The 17,554-nt window shown below is 41.5% G+C and overlaps 2 protein-coding genes across 2 annotated transcripts in view; both read right to left on the bottom strand.

The window, feature by feature from the left end:
• rimbp2a (RIMS binding protein 2a) overlaps window positions 1-10,282 on the bottom strand; it is a 55,949-nt gene extending 45,667 nt beyond the window's left edge. The window contains exons 1-3 of the mRNA XM_044012666.1: window positions 10,134-10,282; window positions 9,466-9,609; window positions 4,837-4,980 (exon numbers count right to left, since the gene is read on the bottom strand). Coding sequence (XP_043868601.1) covers window positions 4,837-4,980; window positions 9,466-9,603 — 282 coding nt within the window. The 5' untranslated portion in view covers window positions 9,604-9,609; window positions 10,134-10,282. The remainder of the gene's footprint in view (window positions 1-4,836; window positions 4,981-9,465; window positions 9,610-10,133) is intronic.
• Window positions 10,283-12,986: 2,704 nt separating this feature from the next.
• Window positions 12,987-16,645, bottom strand: noc4l (nucleolar complex associated 4 homolog). The gene is made up of 15 exons (XM_044053695.1): window positions 16,477-16,645; window positions 16,241-16,361; window positions 15,985-16,091; window positions 15,489-15,596; window positions 15,220-15,369; window positions 15,014-15,116; window positions 14,877-14,911; window positions 14,742-14,792; window positions 14,546-14,657; window positions 14,338-14,398; window positions 14,108-14,218; window positions 13,765-13,928; window positions 13,582-13,664; window positions 13,363-13,476; window positions 12,987-13,281 (listed from the first exon to the last, which is right to left on the bottom strand). The coding sequence occupies exons 1-15, from the start codon at window positions 16,627-16,629 to the stop codon at window positions 13,162-13,164; spliced, it is 1,593 nt and encodes a 530-aa protein (XP_043909630.1). The 5' UTR covers window positions 16,630-16,645; the 3' UTR covers window positions 12,987-13,161.
• Window positions 16,646-17,554: the final 909 nt, after the last annotated feature.

Genomic DNA, 17,554 nt, shown 5'->3' with positions numbered 1-17,554 from the left:
ACTAAACTTGTACCACTCTGTGATAAGTCAAACAGTCCAAATAATTCATTGTTTCATTTAATTTTAAGTATACTTTTATGTAAACAGGGTCTATTGGCCCTAAATTCCAAATTGAAGGGTAGACTTTGTGGTAACGGGTTGGACTGAAGTAAAACTAAAGGTGTAACACAGAATTGATTGACAATTTTTACTATATACTTAAAATAACAGTCAGACCAGACAGGGTCATTTTTGAGTTTGGGTCTCACTGAGTCTTTAGACTGGTCATCATCATAGACAGTGGGGGAAAAGGCAGTAAATAATGGGAGTATGTCTTTTGGGGAGAGAAACATAAATTATTCCATTCAGTTAAAAAAAACTGTAACAGTCACACAATGTATAATTGTTAAGATTTAGTAAAATTCTATACTGTCATTTTCGACTGCAGTGTTTCATCGCTTATCCTTCCTTCCATATTTGTGAGGGTCCATTTCTGTTTCAAATTCTATTCCTCACAGTTTCACAGCTTTTAGCCTTTAACTACAACACGACAACACACTTGCCATCACACTGCCTACACTGCCTTGTAACAATCAGTAATTATATCATGTTGACATGAGTTTGTTCGTGGCCACTCATGCATGTCCCTGCATGTGTGTTACTGTCAACGTGGGTAGTTCAAGAAAATAAAAAAAATAAAAAAAGATTTAATCTGTTCAAGGAGATTTTCAGTGAATCCACGCGGGTTTTGATGCAACAGAAATCGCTTTCCAGTCCAATTTTAGGAGTGATATGACTCAACATGAAAGGCATTTTTAAGTCAACCTTTTTTAATTATTTGGTTAGAGCTTATTTCAAGTGTTCATTAACATCTAAATGGCACGGAGTTTGTTTTTTCTTCATTTCTGCTTCTCCTTCTGTAGGGGTCACTAAATGTCACTAAATGTCACTGAAGTCCTTGATCTGTCAGGAGTTAAAACGCCAATTTTCCGGAATAATTTTCAACATCTGGCAGTTATAGACAATTTGTCTATCAAAATGGTGTATTAACAATTTAAAATGAGGAAAATTGAAGATTTATTTAGAAAAAAAACACTGTAGTTGCACACAAACACCAGCTTTTGCGTGTTGAATTTGAAATGTGAACAGTATAAAACATATTTAAAATAACATTTGTTTGACTTTTTGTCTCATTGTGCAAAAACAAGCCAAAAAAAATGGAAACTATGTACAGGCGTTTTTCCAACTCTCTCCTCTCTGGTGACAAAGACACTGATTCGCCGGCTTCCTGCAACGGCGCGAGAAAAGTTCCTGTAATAACCACATGTTGGCTTTGACCTGCAACTTCTCCGCTTTCAGAAACCGTTTGTGATAACACAATTACGGTATAATGCAAAGGCATCTGTGACATGCTCAGTGTTAAAGGGTCAAACAAAAGTCTAATTTTGTTCTTAGATTGAACTCATGGTGGTTTGTCTACAGAGACTTATGTGGACAAAAATCACATCACATCATATTTTATGAACATTTATAGCACAGGACCAGATGATTGCAAAAGTGCTTCACATATGGTCTCGATAAATATCAAAGCCCTGGTTTGTAGGATGTTCCTCATTATACAGCCAGCACCAACTTGAAAAAGCAGATATTGTCACACAATTAAAACGACTCGTTGTCATAATATGGATTAAAAGCAACTGCTTCTCAAATACAGCTGCTTTAAAACTATAGTATGAGTCCATACTTTGAACAGCAAGTCAGTCCTTCAAACAAAAAACACTGCTACTGTATAACTCATCTCAAAATGTGTCTGCAATGAACACGCAGAAAACGTCTGAAATCAGCTTAAATGACTGCAGCCAGAGCAGAACAGTGGCCACACTAAAACATCTACGCCGGCCTGGCAGTGGGTAATAACCAGGTTATGACAGGAAGTAGGAAGGGAGAGAGTGAGAAGAATGATGGAGACAGAAGGGAAGTGTACACACATGGATGAGAGGAGGTGAAGAAAGAATGGAGACATACGAGAGAATATATAAGTGTATAAACGATCATATTAATGCTACTATTTCTAGTGTTCAGACAAGAAAATCGGTCCTCACTGGTTAATTGCAACTTGGATTGGTGTGTCTAGATATAACCAGCCTATCTGCATGGGTTGCTTTGGTAACAACGTAGGTGTATCCACATTTGTGGCACAGCTTTCAAACAAAAAGATGCAGGGGAAAATGGAGGTGTGTCGTCTCACTCTCGCTAACAATTGCCTTGTCAAGTCGCAGTGCAGAAACTCCTCCGTACAGCACAAGGAAAAAAGCTCCGGTAGGAAAAGAGACTGGGGTGTGTGTGTGTATATAAAGCGGCGTTGTGTGGCGTTACATGAGCGAATAAGCGCAGCACGTCCCACCATCATCTTGAATGGAATTTTAAGCCACTACCAAATGTGGTTTGAATCAATTACAAAAAAAGTCTGATTTACTCCGATAAGCATTTAGAGTCGACAAAAGTTGTCACATTAGCTTTGCTCATCATTAGTGGCACCATAATACATCTTTTCTTAAAAAAAAGGCTTTAGCTCTTAGTGATTTTACTTAAGGAGCTAGAAGATGAGAAGTGGGTATGGAAATGGACCGGGGGAAAGAGGAAAATAAGGAACCCCTGTCTGAGATAAATTAAATTAGGGAAAGAATAGAAAGCTCAGCCTAAACACACCCTGTCTAATATCTGTAGTTAAAACAGCCGTGTGAGTCAAAACAATGTGAAATTTTCCTGACTTCCCTGTGGGTGGTGGAAGCATTATTCCAGCTGAATTGTGTTACACTACTCTGGGCTATTATTAACCCCCGGGTTTGTCTGTGCATCTTTGATTAGAGGGAGTTAAAATGGAGATTATGGGGTCAGCTGAGACAACAGAGCTATTAGGGGGTTATCGATTAGACGTTGTTCCTCTTTGCACAGGGACAGCCCGTATCATCACGAGGACTTTCATCTGGGTGGACCAGCTGCGAGCAGTACACAATTGTTGCCATAGGGATCAGTGTCCAGGGAGACAGCTGCAGCCCTTTTAGCAGCAGTCACACAGCACACAGAAGGTCATTCTTTACCTAAGGTACCTTTCTTCGACTGTCCGTCACAGATTGTTTCCAGGCAACTGCTTCACAGCTTCTTCTTTCTTTTTTTTTCTTTTTTTACAGAGAACTTGTCTTTTTTTGTCATTTAAGTAGCAAAATAACAAATTTCATGTTGGAACACACGCAGACAAGAGCTGAAGAACCTGAAGAAACTTGAGACACTGTGAGATGTGGTGGCTTAACTGGCCGTCTGATTTGGGATCTTTTACCGAGATAAAGTGAAGCGAAAATGGCCTAAAGAGAAGACTTGTAGTCTCTCTTAGATTAGCCCATCAATTTGTTTTTTGTGGCATGTCAGTAAATGTATGCAGAATACACATCCTTTATTCATCCTTAATCAGCTTTCATGTATTCATTTATTATTCTTTTTTTAAATATTAATTTTTAATACATAGAGACAAATAACCACCCACCCTCACACTCCCACCTACGGTCAATTGAGAGAGTCCAATTTACCTAATCCACATATTGCATGTTTTTGGACTGTGGGAGGAAGCCCGGAGAAAACCCACGCACACGCGGAGAGAGCGTGCAAACTTAAAGAAGAGTTGTTTTTTGTTTTTTTTAAATAAATAATTATCAGCCATCTGGTGTTTGCAAATCTTGGAAATGTAATCACACTTAAAGGAAAAAAACAAAAAAAGGAGTAAAAAAGAGTAAGGGTTTGTTTGAGTTAATATGCATGAAAGAATGATTTCTCACTGATCCATAGGTGAATTCTTCGTCTTTGCATGAACGACCACGTAAGGCTTTCCACGGTGACAGTGAAAAGACTGCCATGCAGGCACCCAGCTGGACTGTATAGTGTATATGAACATATTACATAACTTTAAACCATGTTACTGACTGCGTACTGCATGTGAGTTATGGTCATGTACATCAGGGTCTGCCTGAGGCCTGGGCCGGCTGTCATTAATTCAACTAAAGAAACAGAAGTAACATTGCGCAGTAGGTCTTCTACAGTGGCAGTGGTTCGCATGATAGTTTGTTTTTAAATGGGCAGACAGAAGGATGGCAAAAAAAAGAACTATTATACCCAGAGTTATTATTTTGTACCCTGTCTGGTTTGTATATAAAGAGGAAACAACTAAGTAGACAATTATTTAAGTTGTTTTGTCCACACAAGTCTCAAATTCAAAGACAATGAGAAAGCACTCTCAGTCCCAACAGGAGCAACACACAGACTGCAACATGTGGGTTTCCCTGACTGGAAATCAAGTCAAAAGGAGCCTGTGACAGACGCAGCCATTATGCTCCGTCAGTTCCTCTCTGCCAGTCTGTCCACACACTTCTGCGAACGGGCGTGTTGCCAGGACAACGCCTCACATGTTTCCATTCGAGACCACCTGGGGGAGGCCTCCTAAGACAGTCGCTATGTACACAAATGCATGGATGAGCATATAGGGCAAACACAACACAACACACACACGCACGCACGCACACGCCTATGCAATAAACACACGGAACCGCAGCCGCTCCTTATCCATTTACCACCACAATAAATGCACACGTGTGCAGCCAAGTGGGGGGGTTGGTGTGTGTGTGTGTGTGTGTGTGTGTGTACAAGGCCATGCGAGGAATAAAAGCAGCGACAGGGACTATAATGCAGTGCACTCACTGGCGTTATACTACTGTGCTCATGATTTAATCCTTGCCTTTGTGGGAAAATGTACTGCACATCAGATGTTCAATGTATGGAACAAGACAAGTGGGAGAACAGGATGTTTACCAATTTCCTATAGTGCTGTTTTTCTTGGCGAAGCGTGGCTACTTCAAGCTTCAGAGATCGGTTTCTCTCCTCCAGGAGTCGAAAGCGGTTCACATTGTACGCTGAGAGGCCTGTCGGTTGCTGAGATGGAACCTCATACCTTGACTGCAAGACACAAATAAACGTAGGGGGAGGTGGAATTAACATTAAATATTTCTTTTCAACCACAGCAATCCTAGTGAATGACACTATGTTTCATGCTAATGTCAGCATGATAACACGTGCAAATACACATCCCCTACCTTAGTTTGACTTAAAGTTTTAGTTAGATAATCAAATTGAACCACACTGTGAACCCGTGACATCATTGGAGTTTGTCAAAAATAAGGACAGAGGGCTCCCGTCAAGCTTTTCCAGTGATGTACTCGGGCATTAGTTCCATCCTGCAGGGTTGGTCGGAGGAAAAGGATTATCAGACGGTGAAATTAAGACGCTACTTCCACAGGTTTTCAGCCTCTGAAAGATTTGCCAGTCTTAGGATTTTGGGGCGGAATAGAGAATCCCAAAAAAAAGTGGATCCAAACTCCAGACTCTGAGAAGCACTTTTCGCCATCGCATTTAAAAGGTGAAACACTTGATCTAAAACGAATTTGACGCTCTACTCTGGCCTACTTTGAGTAACACAGAATGTATAAAATATGAACAAGGATGAGGTTTTGTCTTTTACCTTTTACCTCCTGAAAAAGCACACTTAGCCAGGCCGGCGCCTAAATTATCATCAAAAAAATTCAAGGAAAATGACAGATTTTCACTGGTAAGCACTTACAGTTCAACAGATGGCTCAAACATCAGTTTCTGATATATTAATTAGAATGTTCAGAACATTTGGTGTCTCGTCAGTTCCACAAAGGAAGCTCACACAAACAACCAAATTCCCAAACTGCAAGCCAGACTGCCGTCCTCCACACACACTAAAACGAATTTGCAGGCAAGATATCAGTTTACCCTGACAGCAAGAGCAAGCAAAGCCAGTATGAAGAACCTGCCAAGCAGACAGAAAGACAGCCAGGTCCACCTGCTATTACAGCGGCACTGCCAAGCGGACAAGCCTTCAGTCACACACACCAGGGTTGTTGGTTTTCTACATAGTCAGACAAAACTAACAGCGGGACATTAGAGCAAATAACAGTGAGAACTGCTTAAGATGTAGCCAGAAAAACCAAATACGGGTGATTCGTTTTTACAGGGACTTCAGATCCTCAACTCTAATGTAACAGCCGTTAGGAGGACGAAAAGCACCATATCACACGACTCCACGACCACATTAGAGCTTAAGTTGGAGATCCTCCCACCCCAAAAACACGACTCAGGATGAGTAATGAGACAAATTGGGGGGGGGCGGGGGCGGTCTGTGACTATAACTAGTCCTCAGTCGCACAGGGCCTAATTGTGCCGTCTGACAGGCGCTACGTTATGTCAAAAGATCGGATTTGTGACGCAGACGGGGAGGAAAGAGAAATATCCTGCATCCACTAACAAACGGTCAGTAAAAGCTGCTCCACCTTCCAATAAGTGCATGGAACCTGGACCTGGAAATGATCCTGATCCTGATTTTATAAGCAAGATTGATTTGCTCGTGCTACGGGTACACAGAGGAGGCCTACACTGAATTGGGGGGCCGTCTCCTGTTAAGGGTGAAGCACCTATCGTGTAAGAATAAATAAAATAGCCAGTAGGGGGCACGTGATTTAGAACGCCAGCAAACATCTGAACACCTGAAGCGCTGGTCAAATCAGGCCTTAAAGCGGGAAGTTCAGATTCTTACGGTGTCACTTCACGACCCTGTCTATGTCTCAGTTTGATTCTGCAAAGATAAATAAGCTGTACGTCGCACTCAGTCATCTGTCAGGTGACTGAGCTGTGTGCAACAGTGAGGTTTTGAAGCAGCATGTGGAGGCTGGGGTAGCAGTTTATTAAGTAAAGCAAATAACGTGGGCAGCCATTAAGATCTTGCAGCATATAATTATGTAATAGCAGCTTTTTACTACATTCCCTCGCACAGTGAGACTCCCCTTTCCATGTTTGCAGTAATTAATAGCCACAAACACGTACAGACGTCATGTCTGTAATTATTCAATGATTAAACACCATCCTCGTTTTCCAGGGGTGTTCCTGCATGCATTTGCGGAGGTGATTTGCGGTTAAAATGATTAGGAGAGCAGCATGTGGTGGTTGGGTCTGAACCAAGGGCATTGTGGTTAAATAGCATGTGCTCTGCAGCCCAACACAGACACCGGGCTACCTGAAGGGAATCTTATTCTGACAAGGTGCAATTTGAACAGATTGTCTTATCGCCATCTGGTGTATGAGTGAAATACTGATGCACTCAGCAGTGGCGGTAGAGGTACTGACCTGCCATTAAACAAATAACATCCATCCACTTAGGCTTGTAAAACTGTCCTCGACGGGGGGGGGATTTCAGACACACACACACACACACACACTGCTATTACATTAGAGTTCACCACACAAGGAAAAAAAGAAAATTCACTATCACTCACCATCACTTAGCCAGTGCTCCAAAGAGTGACCACATGTATATTTCCCATGAAAGAATATCACTGAGAAGCACAGCACCTGTGTATAGCATCCAGTGCATCACTGCAGTATTTGGAGAAAACAATATCTAACATTTCCTTTTCTTTTTTTGGTAAGAGGGGGTGGGACAATGCTTTTCCTGAAGCAGATTATGACCATGTTCCTACCTTTAAGGCAGCACCCCTTTTGTCCCAAAATGACTCTTCCCTTCACGTCACTATGACACAAGCTGGCAAGGGAGAGGCACACACACACACACACACACACACACGTGGATGCCGGTGGATGCGTGCCTCTGTGTGCTGTCGCAATCTGCGTTTCCACTCTGCAGCTTTAAGAGCCAACTGGGTTTGTACGCAGCTGTAGCCGACTCGAGGTCTCACCCTGATACTGAGAGCAGAATCACTGACAGTGGCTTCCTTCCTGGTCTCACACACACACACACACACACTCTGCCTCAGTGCCATCCCTGAATGTGTAATACCTGCTCTGCTACTCTCGCCAGTCGTGCTTCAGATCCATTCCCTCCTTTTTTCTCCCTCTGTCTCACGGACCGCGTCTCACATCCTTGTGTTTCTGCTCTGAAATACGGAATAAATGGTTTTCTACTATACTGCTGACAAAAGCAGTGATTGATGTATATCCTTGCCATCACCACTCATCATGCAACTTTCCCCTCCAGTTGGAAATCAGATCAATGCCTTCGTGTTCCTGACAGACCTGATGTGCAGTCATCCCTTTGCTCTCCTCGCCTGCTCTAAATTCCTCAACAGTGGACTCAAATGAAATCAGAATGGCGGTTTTAATGAGGCTAAAGCAGCAGCAGCAGCAGCAGCAGCAGCAGCAGCAGTCACTCACTGTATTCTGTCGATAGCCATTCTGTTTAAACCAGGCTGCGGACACAGGACCGAGGAGAGGACAGAAAGACAAGAGATACTTAGTGTGCGGAGGGTGAGGAGAGGAGAGCTGAGCGTACGCTCTGTTCCACTCTGTTGCCTAGCAACGCTTGCTCACTGTCTGTTCCCATCCTTTCAGCAGACGCATCACTCTCACAGTGAATTGGGTTTCAGGCATGATACGCAGCCCCTGCGAGACTGGGGTTCAGGAACAGATGGATACTGGATTGGGCAGAAATGCGCAGTGACCCCTTTAAATATGCAAATAGCTGAAGGCAAAGCATCATTTAACCACTTAAACAAGCCACAAGCTTTGGATGATATCAGGGGCAAGACTCTGCCTCAACTTGCTGCATTTTAAAACAGCGAGATAGAGTTTATATTTTCTCTGTTTTATTGCTGTTTTATTGTTTTTTATTATCTTCATTCATTTCCTTAAAGTGTCCTTGGGTGCTTATAAATAAATAAAATGTATTATTATTATTTACTGGGTACAAGTCACATGGTTTTTTATATACCTGCCAAGAAGTTTTGGTATTACTGATATACAGTATATTAATATATACATATATATATATACTGTATTAACAATGGAAAACCAAAGGGTGTCCTCATTTCACTTGAGCAAGCAATGAAACGACTTTCTTTTATAAACAATCTATTTAAAATCAAATGTACTAATAGTCAGAAAACCTGCAATTAAAGTTCTCAAAAACCACATACAGGTGTATATTTGACAGGGTCAAGTACGTTAATCAGTTGAACTGAAATGACTTGAGACAGAAAATTCAACCCAACCACTGGAGGGGAAGTCTGTGCACAGGTGGAACAAGATTAGGAACATTCATCAATAAGTATGGTGGTTGTGGACAGGAAATGACATCTACTACAGAAAGCCAATGTAGCAATGCAGCATTCTTACACAGGACTGAGTTTATTATGATTTATAGGACTAGTAACTATCATTGTTAGTCGGAATATATAAACCTTTATAGACACTTGAGATCATTAATGGCATTCATCTAAAGGCCTTTCAACCATAGATTTGATTATCCATAATCAAACATGAGCAGGTGTTCATGGAATAACACATTTACCTAGAAGTAGTAGTAGTAGTAGTAGTAACACAGGCCTTCAGTATGTGGCACTACTGTACCTTGCCCTTGTTGTGCAGGTGATGATGGTGTACGTTTCTGGCAGCGATCATGGCCAGCTGTCTCTGGATCCACTGCAACTCCATCTGCGACTGCCTCAGCAGCTCCTCCACATTAGCACCAGACGTGTGATCCCGCATTGTCACCTGCAAGAAAGAAAAAAAAAAAACAGACATTACACACTGCAAACATCACACTCTCCTCACACATTCTGTACAATCACCGAAACCACACACAAACAAGATCAAAACATACAACTGAATGTATAATCCATTTCACTATTTCTGATCAAGACATTTTGTCTATTTAAGATTAAATTTCCACTTTTGTAAAACTACTGCAAGTATGCATGCACTTTACACAATGACATGTATTTAAATTGGCCCATTACTGCACATTTCTCCATTTCTGGATGTAGTAAATAGGTTATATTGACTCTGCAAAGCACTTACTAGCACATTACCAACACATTAACACTGAAAACACAAGTATGCATATGTACAACGCCTGTGTGTGTGTGTGTGCATGTAGAGTATGTGTGTATATATATATGAATCTACTACTGCATGAATGATATTGTGTTGCAGATCAAACAAATGCAAAGACATGGGATATTTCATGTACATGGCACTAAAACAGTCTAGCAAAAAAAGAGCTCTGTGGCACTTACTGTACAATTCCTTCATCCTCTTTGATTAAAAACATTGGGCTTGTCGCCGTCAATGTCCCTATCTTTTTTTTTTCACAATCACGACCGCAAACTCATGCAGTCACGTGTGTTAAAAATCACTTTTCCATTTGAACACTGTTGCTCCTGCATCACTCCTTCCATGCATTTGCAGGTGCAACGTGAAATGATTGATATGTACGTGTGTGTGTGTCCATGTGCATGAGTGTGCTCAGAGAGAGAGAGAGCACTCCACTCAGTTACATAAGAGGATTACAGTATCAAACCAAAACAATGACAGGGGCAGCATGCAAAAATAACCCCAGCTTTTATCGGTACTCAAATCTCCATCTACGCCGAGTACCTTTGCAAAAAACACTCCCACGCAGGAATGCCCAAATTCACAGCGACTGCAATGCAGAACGCCAACACGTGGAAGGTTAAGAAGGTTAATGCTGGTAGCACTTCAGATTTGAATTATCTCACTGCACCTTTGCATCATACTAAATACTCCAGTTGATTTCAGTCACATTTTCCATTTAATATGAACACAGTTGAATGATTGGCACACTTTACAGTGCACTTAATTGGCAAAAGAGGAATACTTTCCCCACCCCACACACATTTTCTCTTCCTCTGTCAGGTAATAGAACAAAAATGTATTATTAATCAGCTTTTGCCGGAGCCTTGGCCAAATGCTCAAACAGCTTCACAGCACTGACTCACCTTGGACAGCTTCTATTTCCTCACCAGCGAAGGAGGAGGAGGCGGAGGAGGAGGAGGAGGAGGAGGATAGACAACAACGGAACTCCTGCGTCCTGCAGATTCATGGAGAAATGTTCCATGCTGCCAAGACTTTGGTGAACCTGCAGTGCTGCCAAAGCTCACACTCTCCCTCTCATACACACACACACAGAGTTATCAAAGTGAGAGCTGTGTCTACATCATTATCCAAGCCTGAATGGCTTTTTCATTCGCCATCAAACCATTAATTCATCTATTAATCCATCAGTTACCGAGATTCGTGTCACGATCATGGCTGCTTTGTTTTCAAACTTTGACATCCACGTCGACAGGAGATATCAGTGGATCGCTGCTGTGCCTCCGTGTAAACAAATCACCATGACTCTCATTGTTGCACCATTTAAACTTAAGCGTTAATTAGTCCAATTAAGTAGTAACATCATTTGAGATGGCACAGGAACACGTGTTCTGTTTAAATATGCCCGCACCAAATTTCTGTGCTGAGCTTTTCATGCAGTGGATGAGATTCAGCCGTTCACCTTCTTCCAAGCACGTCTGGAAACTACTGTGGCCTTAACATACCAGAGAAAATGCTCAGTTTTTGTCCATTCAGGCTGCTCAAGAGAAACAGTGGTGCAAGATGGCAGCCTCCATTAAGCGAGGCCCTTGCTTAAAGCACATATAAATTATTCTAAGACGACAACATGTGTATTTCAAAGCCATTACAGACCCATTTATAGGTTGTAAATTAAAACCTCCTGAATGTGACCCACTGGACCTTTTAAGAGCAGCATCATTTTATATATAAGGATGCTATGTTGCCCCAAATAATGTGCAATAAAACACATTATCATCAGAAACCAATCAAAGACATTATTACCCATCCAAGTGAGCTTCTTCACCTCCTCTTGTCCTCTTCACAGTGATGCGGTTTTGCAGGCTTCTCATCTTCCGGGTTTTGGCACGGTTCAGTGTCATGTCTCCACGTGGAAGCCTATTATAACATTGAGCCTGCAAAAATGAAAAGATATATTTATAAAAAAAAAAAAGCTGAGTCACTGGAGTGTTTACTTAGTAGCTTCTGTCCCCTTCATGGGTTTCTGTCCCCGACACAGGATGTGTCTGTCTGTCTGTCTGTCTGTCCTCGTGTCGGTCAGTGTTGTTATTGGACAGAGTCTTCCTGATATGACTTTGCTCTTTTCAAACCGAAGTGAGTTGTGATTCAGAATGAGCTCTCACATGCATTCTTGTTCCCGGGAGCTGCCCCGCTGTGTGTCCATATGGTTCACTTGTCCAAGAGGATGACATGTGAACAGCACGTGGAAGGAAAGAAAACGAGCTTCAGGAGGTCTTTTTCCATCATCTGGGGGAAAAGAACAAAGGAAATGATTAATGGTCTACCGAAGACAAGGAGTTTAAGATGTATATTAACTCTCATTTTGTTTGTAACACATAGCTACAACCAAACAGATGGAGAAACCACTGAATTTAGGAGGCGTCAGATCATCTGTGCTTATCTCCAGCATTATCTCTGCAACGTCTGCAGAAAATAAGGAAAGCAAAAAGGTTATTTAATTTCAACTCCATCTCACATGTGACGTTTGTCCTCCTTCGATTGTAGATGACTGGACTGTAGGATGCACTGAGTATCTAAAACCCTATATAACCTATATATTATACCTCATACATAAAGGTTTATGTGACTATGTAGTTTAGTCAAAATCAGAATCAATACCCAGACCTGAAGTATTTAAAACAGCATGACCCACATGAACCCTGCATAAAGATTCAAATTAAAGGAGCCATTGTTAAGGTCATCAGTAATGCTTAACCTTTTCTGCTAAAACAGGACAGAATGTTGCGCTCATTAAAACACACAGGCCTTACGTGACGTTGTTTGGCTACTTAGCAAAATATTACCCATTTAGCTTTTTAGCAGAAATGGTTTGTCTGCCGCTGAAGCAGAAGAGAGCCTGAGCAGCAAGTGCATTATAAATATGTCACTAAATGAGCCGCCGCTTTGAATAGTACCTTGTGTGCTCATTGTGGACCATTGTGGTGATTCATCTGAATGAGGAGAACAAGCTTTTGTCAAAGGTTTTTATTCATGTATAATAGAGACATGGACAGTCATGGAAAAAAAGAAAACACATGAACACAAAACACCTGATCAAACATGTCTCAGGAAGGCAGGTTGTTTTCTAAGCGGGAGTCTGTCCAGATTTATCGTTCAGTCCAAACTGGTGCATGAACTGGTCCTGAGAAAAGTTGACATTTGGAGTCATTTTTAATTCAGACAGAAGTGTTGCCCTAACACATTCCCTCCTCCTACTAGTAACTGTGAGGCCTTCTCAAACTCCAGTGGGATGTTCTTGTTCTCTGGCTGCTTCAGGTCTTTCTCCATCAGCTGGGGGAAGAGAAGACAGGGAGTTTAAGATGAATATTAGAGAAGAAACCACTGAAGAAACTTTCAGATTTGTCAGCTCACCTCATAGGCTGTTATCTCCAGCACCTCACTGATGTCCTGCTCTTGCTCTGAAAGCGGGCTGTTGATCAGCATTGCAGCTTTTGACACATCAGGATGGTAATGTCTCTGCAGAGTCTGCAGAACATGACAAAGTGTACGTCTATTATCATGGACTCCATCTCACATGTGATATTTCTCCAGCAACAGTGAAGCTAACTGTGGCGAGTGTCACATATATACCTTCACTTCCCACAAGCTGCTCTCTAATGCACGGCACAGAGCAGGGTCCTCTTCCTCCATTACATACGGGTCCTCCAAAGGCTCTGTTTAATATGAACACAAACAGACAAAATGCTCCTAAGATTGTAGAAGACTGGACTGCATCTAAAAAAAAAAAGATAAAAATGAAATGGTACTCCTCACCATCCTCTGTGCTGGGCTTGTGAATGAGGACCCTGCACGACGGGTGGCGACGGATCAGGTTGTAGATGAAGGGCAGCACGATGAGGATGGCTGCGGGCGGTGCTGTAAGAGCCAAACGAGCCAGGCGTTTGGTAAATGCAGCCACGAGGTAGACTGGTAAGTGACTGGAAGCACAAATACAAATTTGAATGGTCATTTATGTTAAATAGTGGGAGGAAAAATACTGACAATGAATTATACAGCCATAGAGGATACCTGTATACATGTCTTTAATTGTACAGATACAGACAAGCTATAGAGGTTTGATAAAAGAAAAGTCATAATTAAGCATGACTGCTCTTACCTGGAGCTAAGGAAGAGGTTGGCTAAGTAGAAAAAGCGTGCTCTGTATTTCACATGGAAAATAGAGGGCTCAAGTAGATTGTACAGCTTCTTGTAGAAATCAGGGTAATCCCTGAAAAAACACACGCACACACACACACAACAATTATTTATGCCATTCATTATGTCAATTTCTTTTGTATTAGTTATTGTAAGTGACATAAAGGTGGCAAACATTACTTTCATACTCACAGGTTGTGTTGATGTATAAGGACAAAAAGGCCATTGAGGGCCAGTAGGCTGATTGCACCACCTATTCAATTAAAAATATGACATGTCAAATTTTATTCCGCACTACCAAATATTACACCCTGCAAAGCCAATGTGAACCGTGCCTTTAAAAAAAAGTCATTAGTGGATTGTTCAGCACAGTCACAACCAATCCCCGTGTACAACTTACCAACGTCATAGGCCGCAGTCAAGAAGTCAATCATCAGTGCGGGTTTACTCATGTGGGGCAAAATGGAGTCATGGAGAATCACCAAGACCTTTTTATACATGCTGCTTGGCAACTACAGCAGAACACAGAGAAATGAAGCAGCATTGTACCAAAGACACAGCGACCAATGTATGAAGGTAAAAATGTAGATGTTTACCTTATATTTGAGAAAGCCAAGCCACATCCTCTCAAAGACACGCTTGTGCTCCTGTAAAGAAATACAAGGTTCCAGGTCTCACCAAGTAACTTTAGCAACGTGTGACAGACGGATTAAAAATATTTTTTTACTTACATTCAGTTTAGCTGCTTTCCAGTCCTCATGCTTGGCTGGACAAAATAAAAAATATAACATTTAATAGCATCATTACAAAGTGGAAACTGGAACCTGTGTTTGTAATGTTGTGATGGCAACTTCACTGCAGTCCTCACCTTCCTGTTTGACCATAAAGTTGGTTAGCTCTGACTCCTGGCTTGGCACACTGATGTTGGACATGAGGGCGAACACATTGTACTGGTATATGGGTGACACTGCCTAAGACAACACAAGCCAAGAGATTTTAGCACCAAGTCCATTCAAAAACGTGATAATATTAAAAAGATACAAATGATCGACAAGCTATGAAGAGCATCCCTACCCCTTTGTTTTTATCCATTATTTTGCCAAAACTCTCACGGATAGAGCTCATTGTATAGTAGCTAACGTCCGCCATCTCAAGGAATTCCTGGAACCGGGAGATCAGCATGGAATTGTCCACAGTTTTGGACAGCAACCTGTCCACCACTCTCTGACAAATAAAAGACAGAAACATGTCTCAAAGGCTACTCAAAACCCTGACGTATCTGGTTAAGAGAATAGGGAAATGACTGAAACGGAATTAATCAATGGGATTTTTCATAATCCAACCTGGATGAGTTCCCTCGGGAAGCTGTAATGTTCACTCCAGTCCAAGTCCTCAAGAGGATGCTGTCCTTCTGCGGCGGCAAACTTCATCAAGCAGCACAGGGAACTCTCCTGTGTTTGCACAATTACATTTTACATTTTTTAGATGTAACAACTGTAATATTTCATACAAATGTGGCTTTGGAATGACACTAGATTTTACTACCAGTTATATACATTTGACAGAAGAATTCTCTTGCCGGCTCCCTAGTTTACTCTCCAATTAATATTCGATGTGAGTAAACCAGCAGGAACTTTGAAGGACCCACAGCCAGTGAATGGATGAGTCCATGTCAAGTTCCACTAACTCGCCTGGATCTTACTGAGCATTTTCATGTTGTTGTGACTCACCCACACAATGTCCTACAGCTTTTGCCAAATGTGAACAACACATGACAGGACCCAAACCTCTGGGCATTACGGGGGAGCTCGTATCTGATAACGGCTTCAGTCAACTCACCCAGACATCGTGAACTTCATGGCAGAGGAGGTCGAGCAGTATTTCCACACAGCTGTTGTAACGGTGCCTCATGAAGATGTGGTACTTCTCCTCCGCACTGTAATTTCCTGAACCAGACAGACAATGAAAATTTTCATTTCATCACCATCATTTAAGGATCAGGAATCAATAGTGAGGCTCATATTCTCAATGATGCAGACTATGGAAATCCTGCTCACATCTGTCACCTATTCTCGTGAGTTCATTCAGGACTCACCACTCAACGCCTCCTCCTCTTCGGGCAGTTTTCCGATGTACAGATCTTTCTTCTTCAACAGGGTGCAGAACAGTTTGTTGCACGACATGACAGCACGTTTGAAATCCTTCTCATTGTCTGACTACGAACACACACGAAGAGAAAGCACACACCATGAGAAATGCTAAGCAACGTAACCATTAGCACGATCACCAGTAATACCACAGTTGTTACTCAAATAAATGCCTATATATTACCTGAAGGAACTCCAGTAGGTCAAACACGTCGTTGGCACGTGTTCTGTTCTTAAGTATACGCCCCACTTTGTGGCTGATTTCGGTTTTAGGCGTTATTACACTTTGTTTTGTTGGTTTTGACGAACTCACGTTGCGTTTCTTGGTCGGCGCCATGTTTACTCATTGGTGATGCGTTCAAGTTACTTTTAAATGTACGAAAGCCCACCACTTCACTGAAGGCACACAAACTAAATGTTTCTAAATATAATTTTTGAATATAGTTTGAATAGAATGTTGCGTACTGTATTGATACTTTCTTATAATTTGAATTTATTTATTTTGATTTTAGATTTTGGCCACTGTCGATGGTGTACATTAATATATCTGTAACTCCAACAGTATTGAATGCGACATCGCTCTGAACCACAGATGGAGTTTCGCCTCCTAGTGACTGGAGGTTGAAGTACTACTTCAGAATTATCACCTCAGAATGACTTTGAGAAAAAACAGTTATAAGGAACAACAGATGATGCAAGTATTAGAAACGGTGAGGCCAGAATTAAACAGAATGAAACACTAAATATTATTTGATGTTGGCTCGTATTAGACATTGTGATGTTATACAACTACACATTTTACATCTCTCTCTGAATAATGTTTTTCTTCAAAAACATGTCTGTGGAAACTGTTTTCCTCTTCCATCAGTACATGTCAACCTACACTGGAAACAGAAGCTCTGACCTCATGGACGTGTCTAGTAGATGTGATCAGTTCTTCAATTAAAAACAGTTGCATTACTCAAAAATGAAAAACTCCTGGTTGCATATTAAAGCATCTTGTTTTTTCAGCAATACAATCTAAATTAATTTGTTTAAATCCAGACCATGTTGATTTTTTGATTTATCATCATGCAAATATATTCTATGTGTGTACAGGCTTTTTCATCAGCAGGACACAAGCTTTGTGAAGCAGGATTTCATAGTTTCCAATGAGGTGGCTGAACTATCTACATTATAATTTCTGTTTCAGGCAGCTCAGACAAATAATACCTCATGAAGATTCAAACCAATTTTAACAGACCTAATGAGTGGCAACTGAT

Source organism: Solea senegalensis, linkage group LG21, assembly GCF_019176455.1.
Source record: "Solea senegalensis isolate Sse05_10M linkage group LG21, IFAPA_SoseM_1, whole genome shotgun sequence".
In the NCBI taxonomy this organism is placed as follows: domain Eukaryota; kingdom Metazoa; phylum Chordata; class Actinopteri; order Pleuronectiformes; family Soleidae; genus Solea; species Solea senegalensis.
Note: the sequence above shows the minus strand (reverse complement) of the source record. Positions and strands in the feature narration are given on the sequence as shown.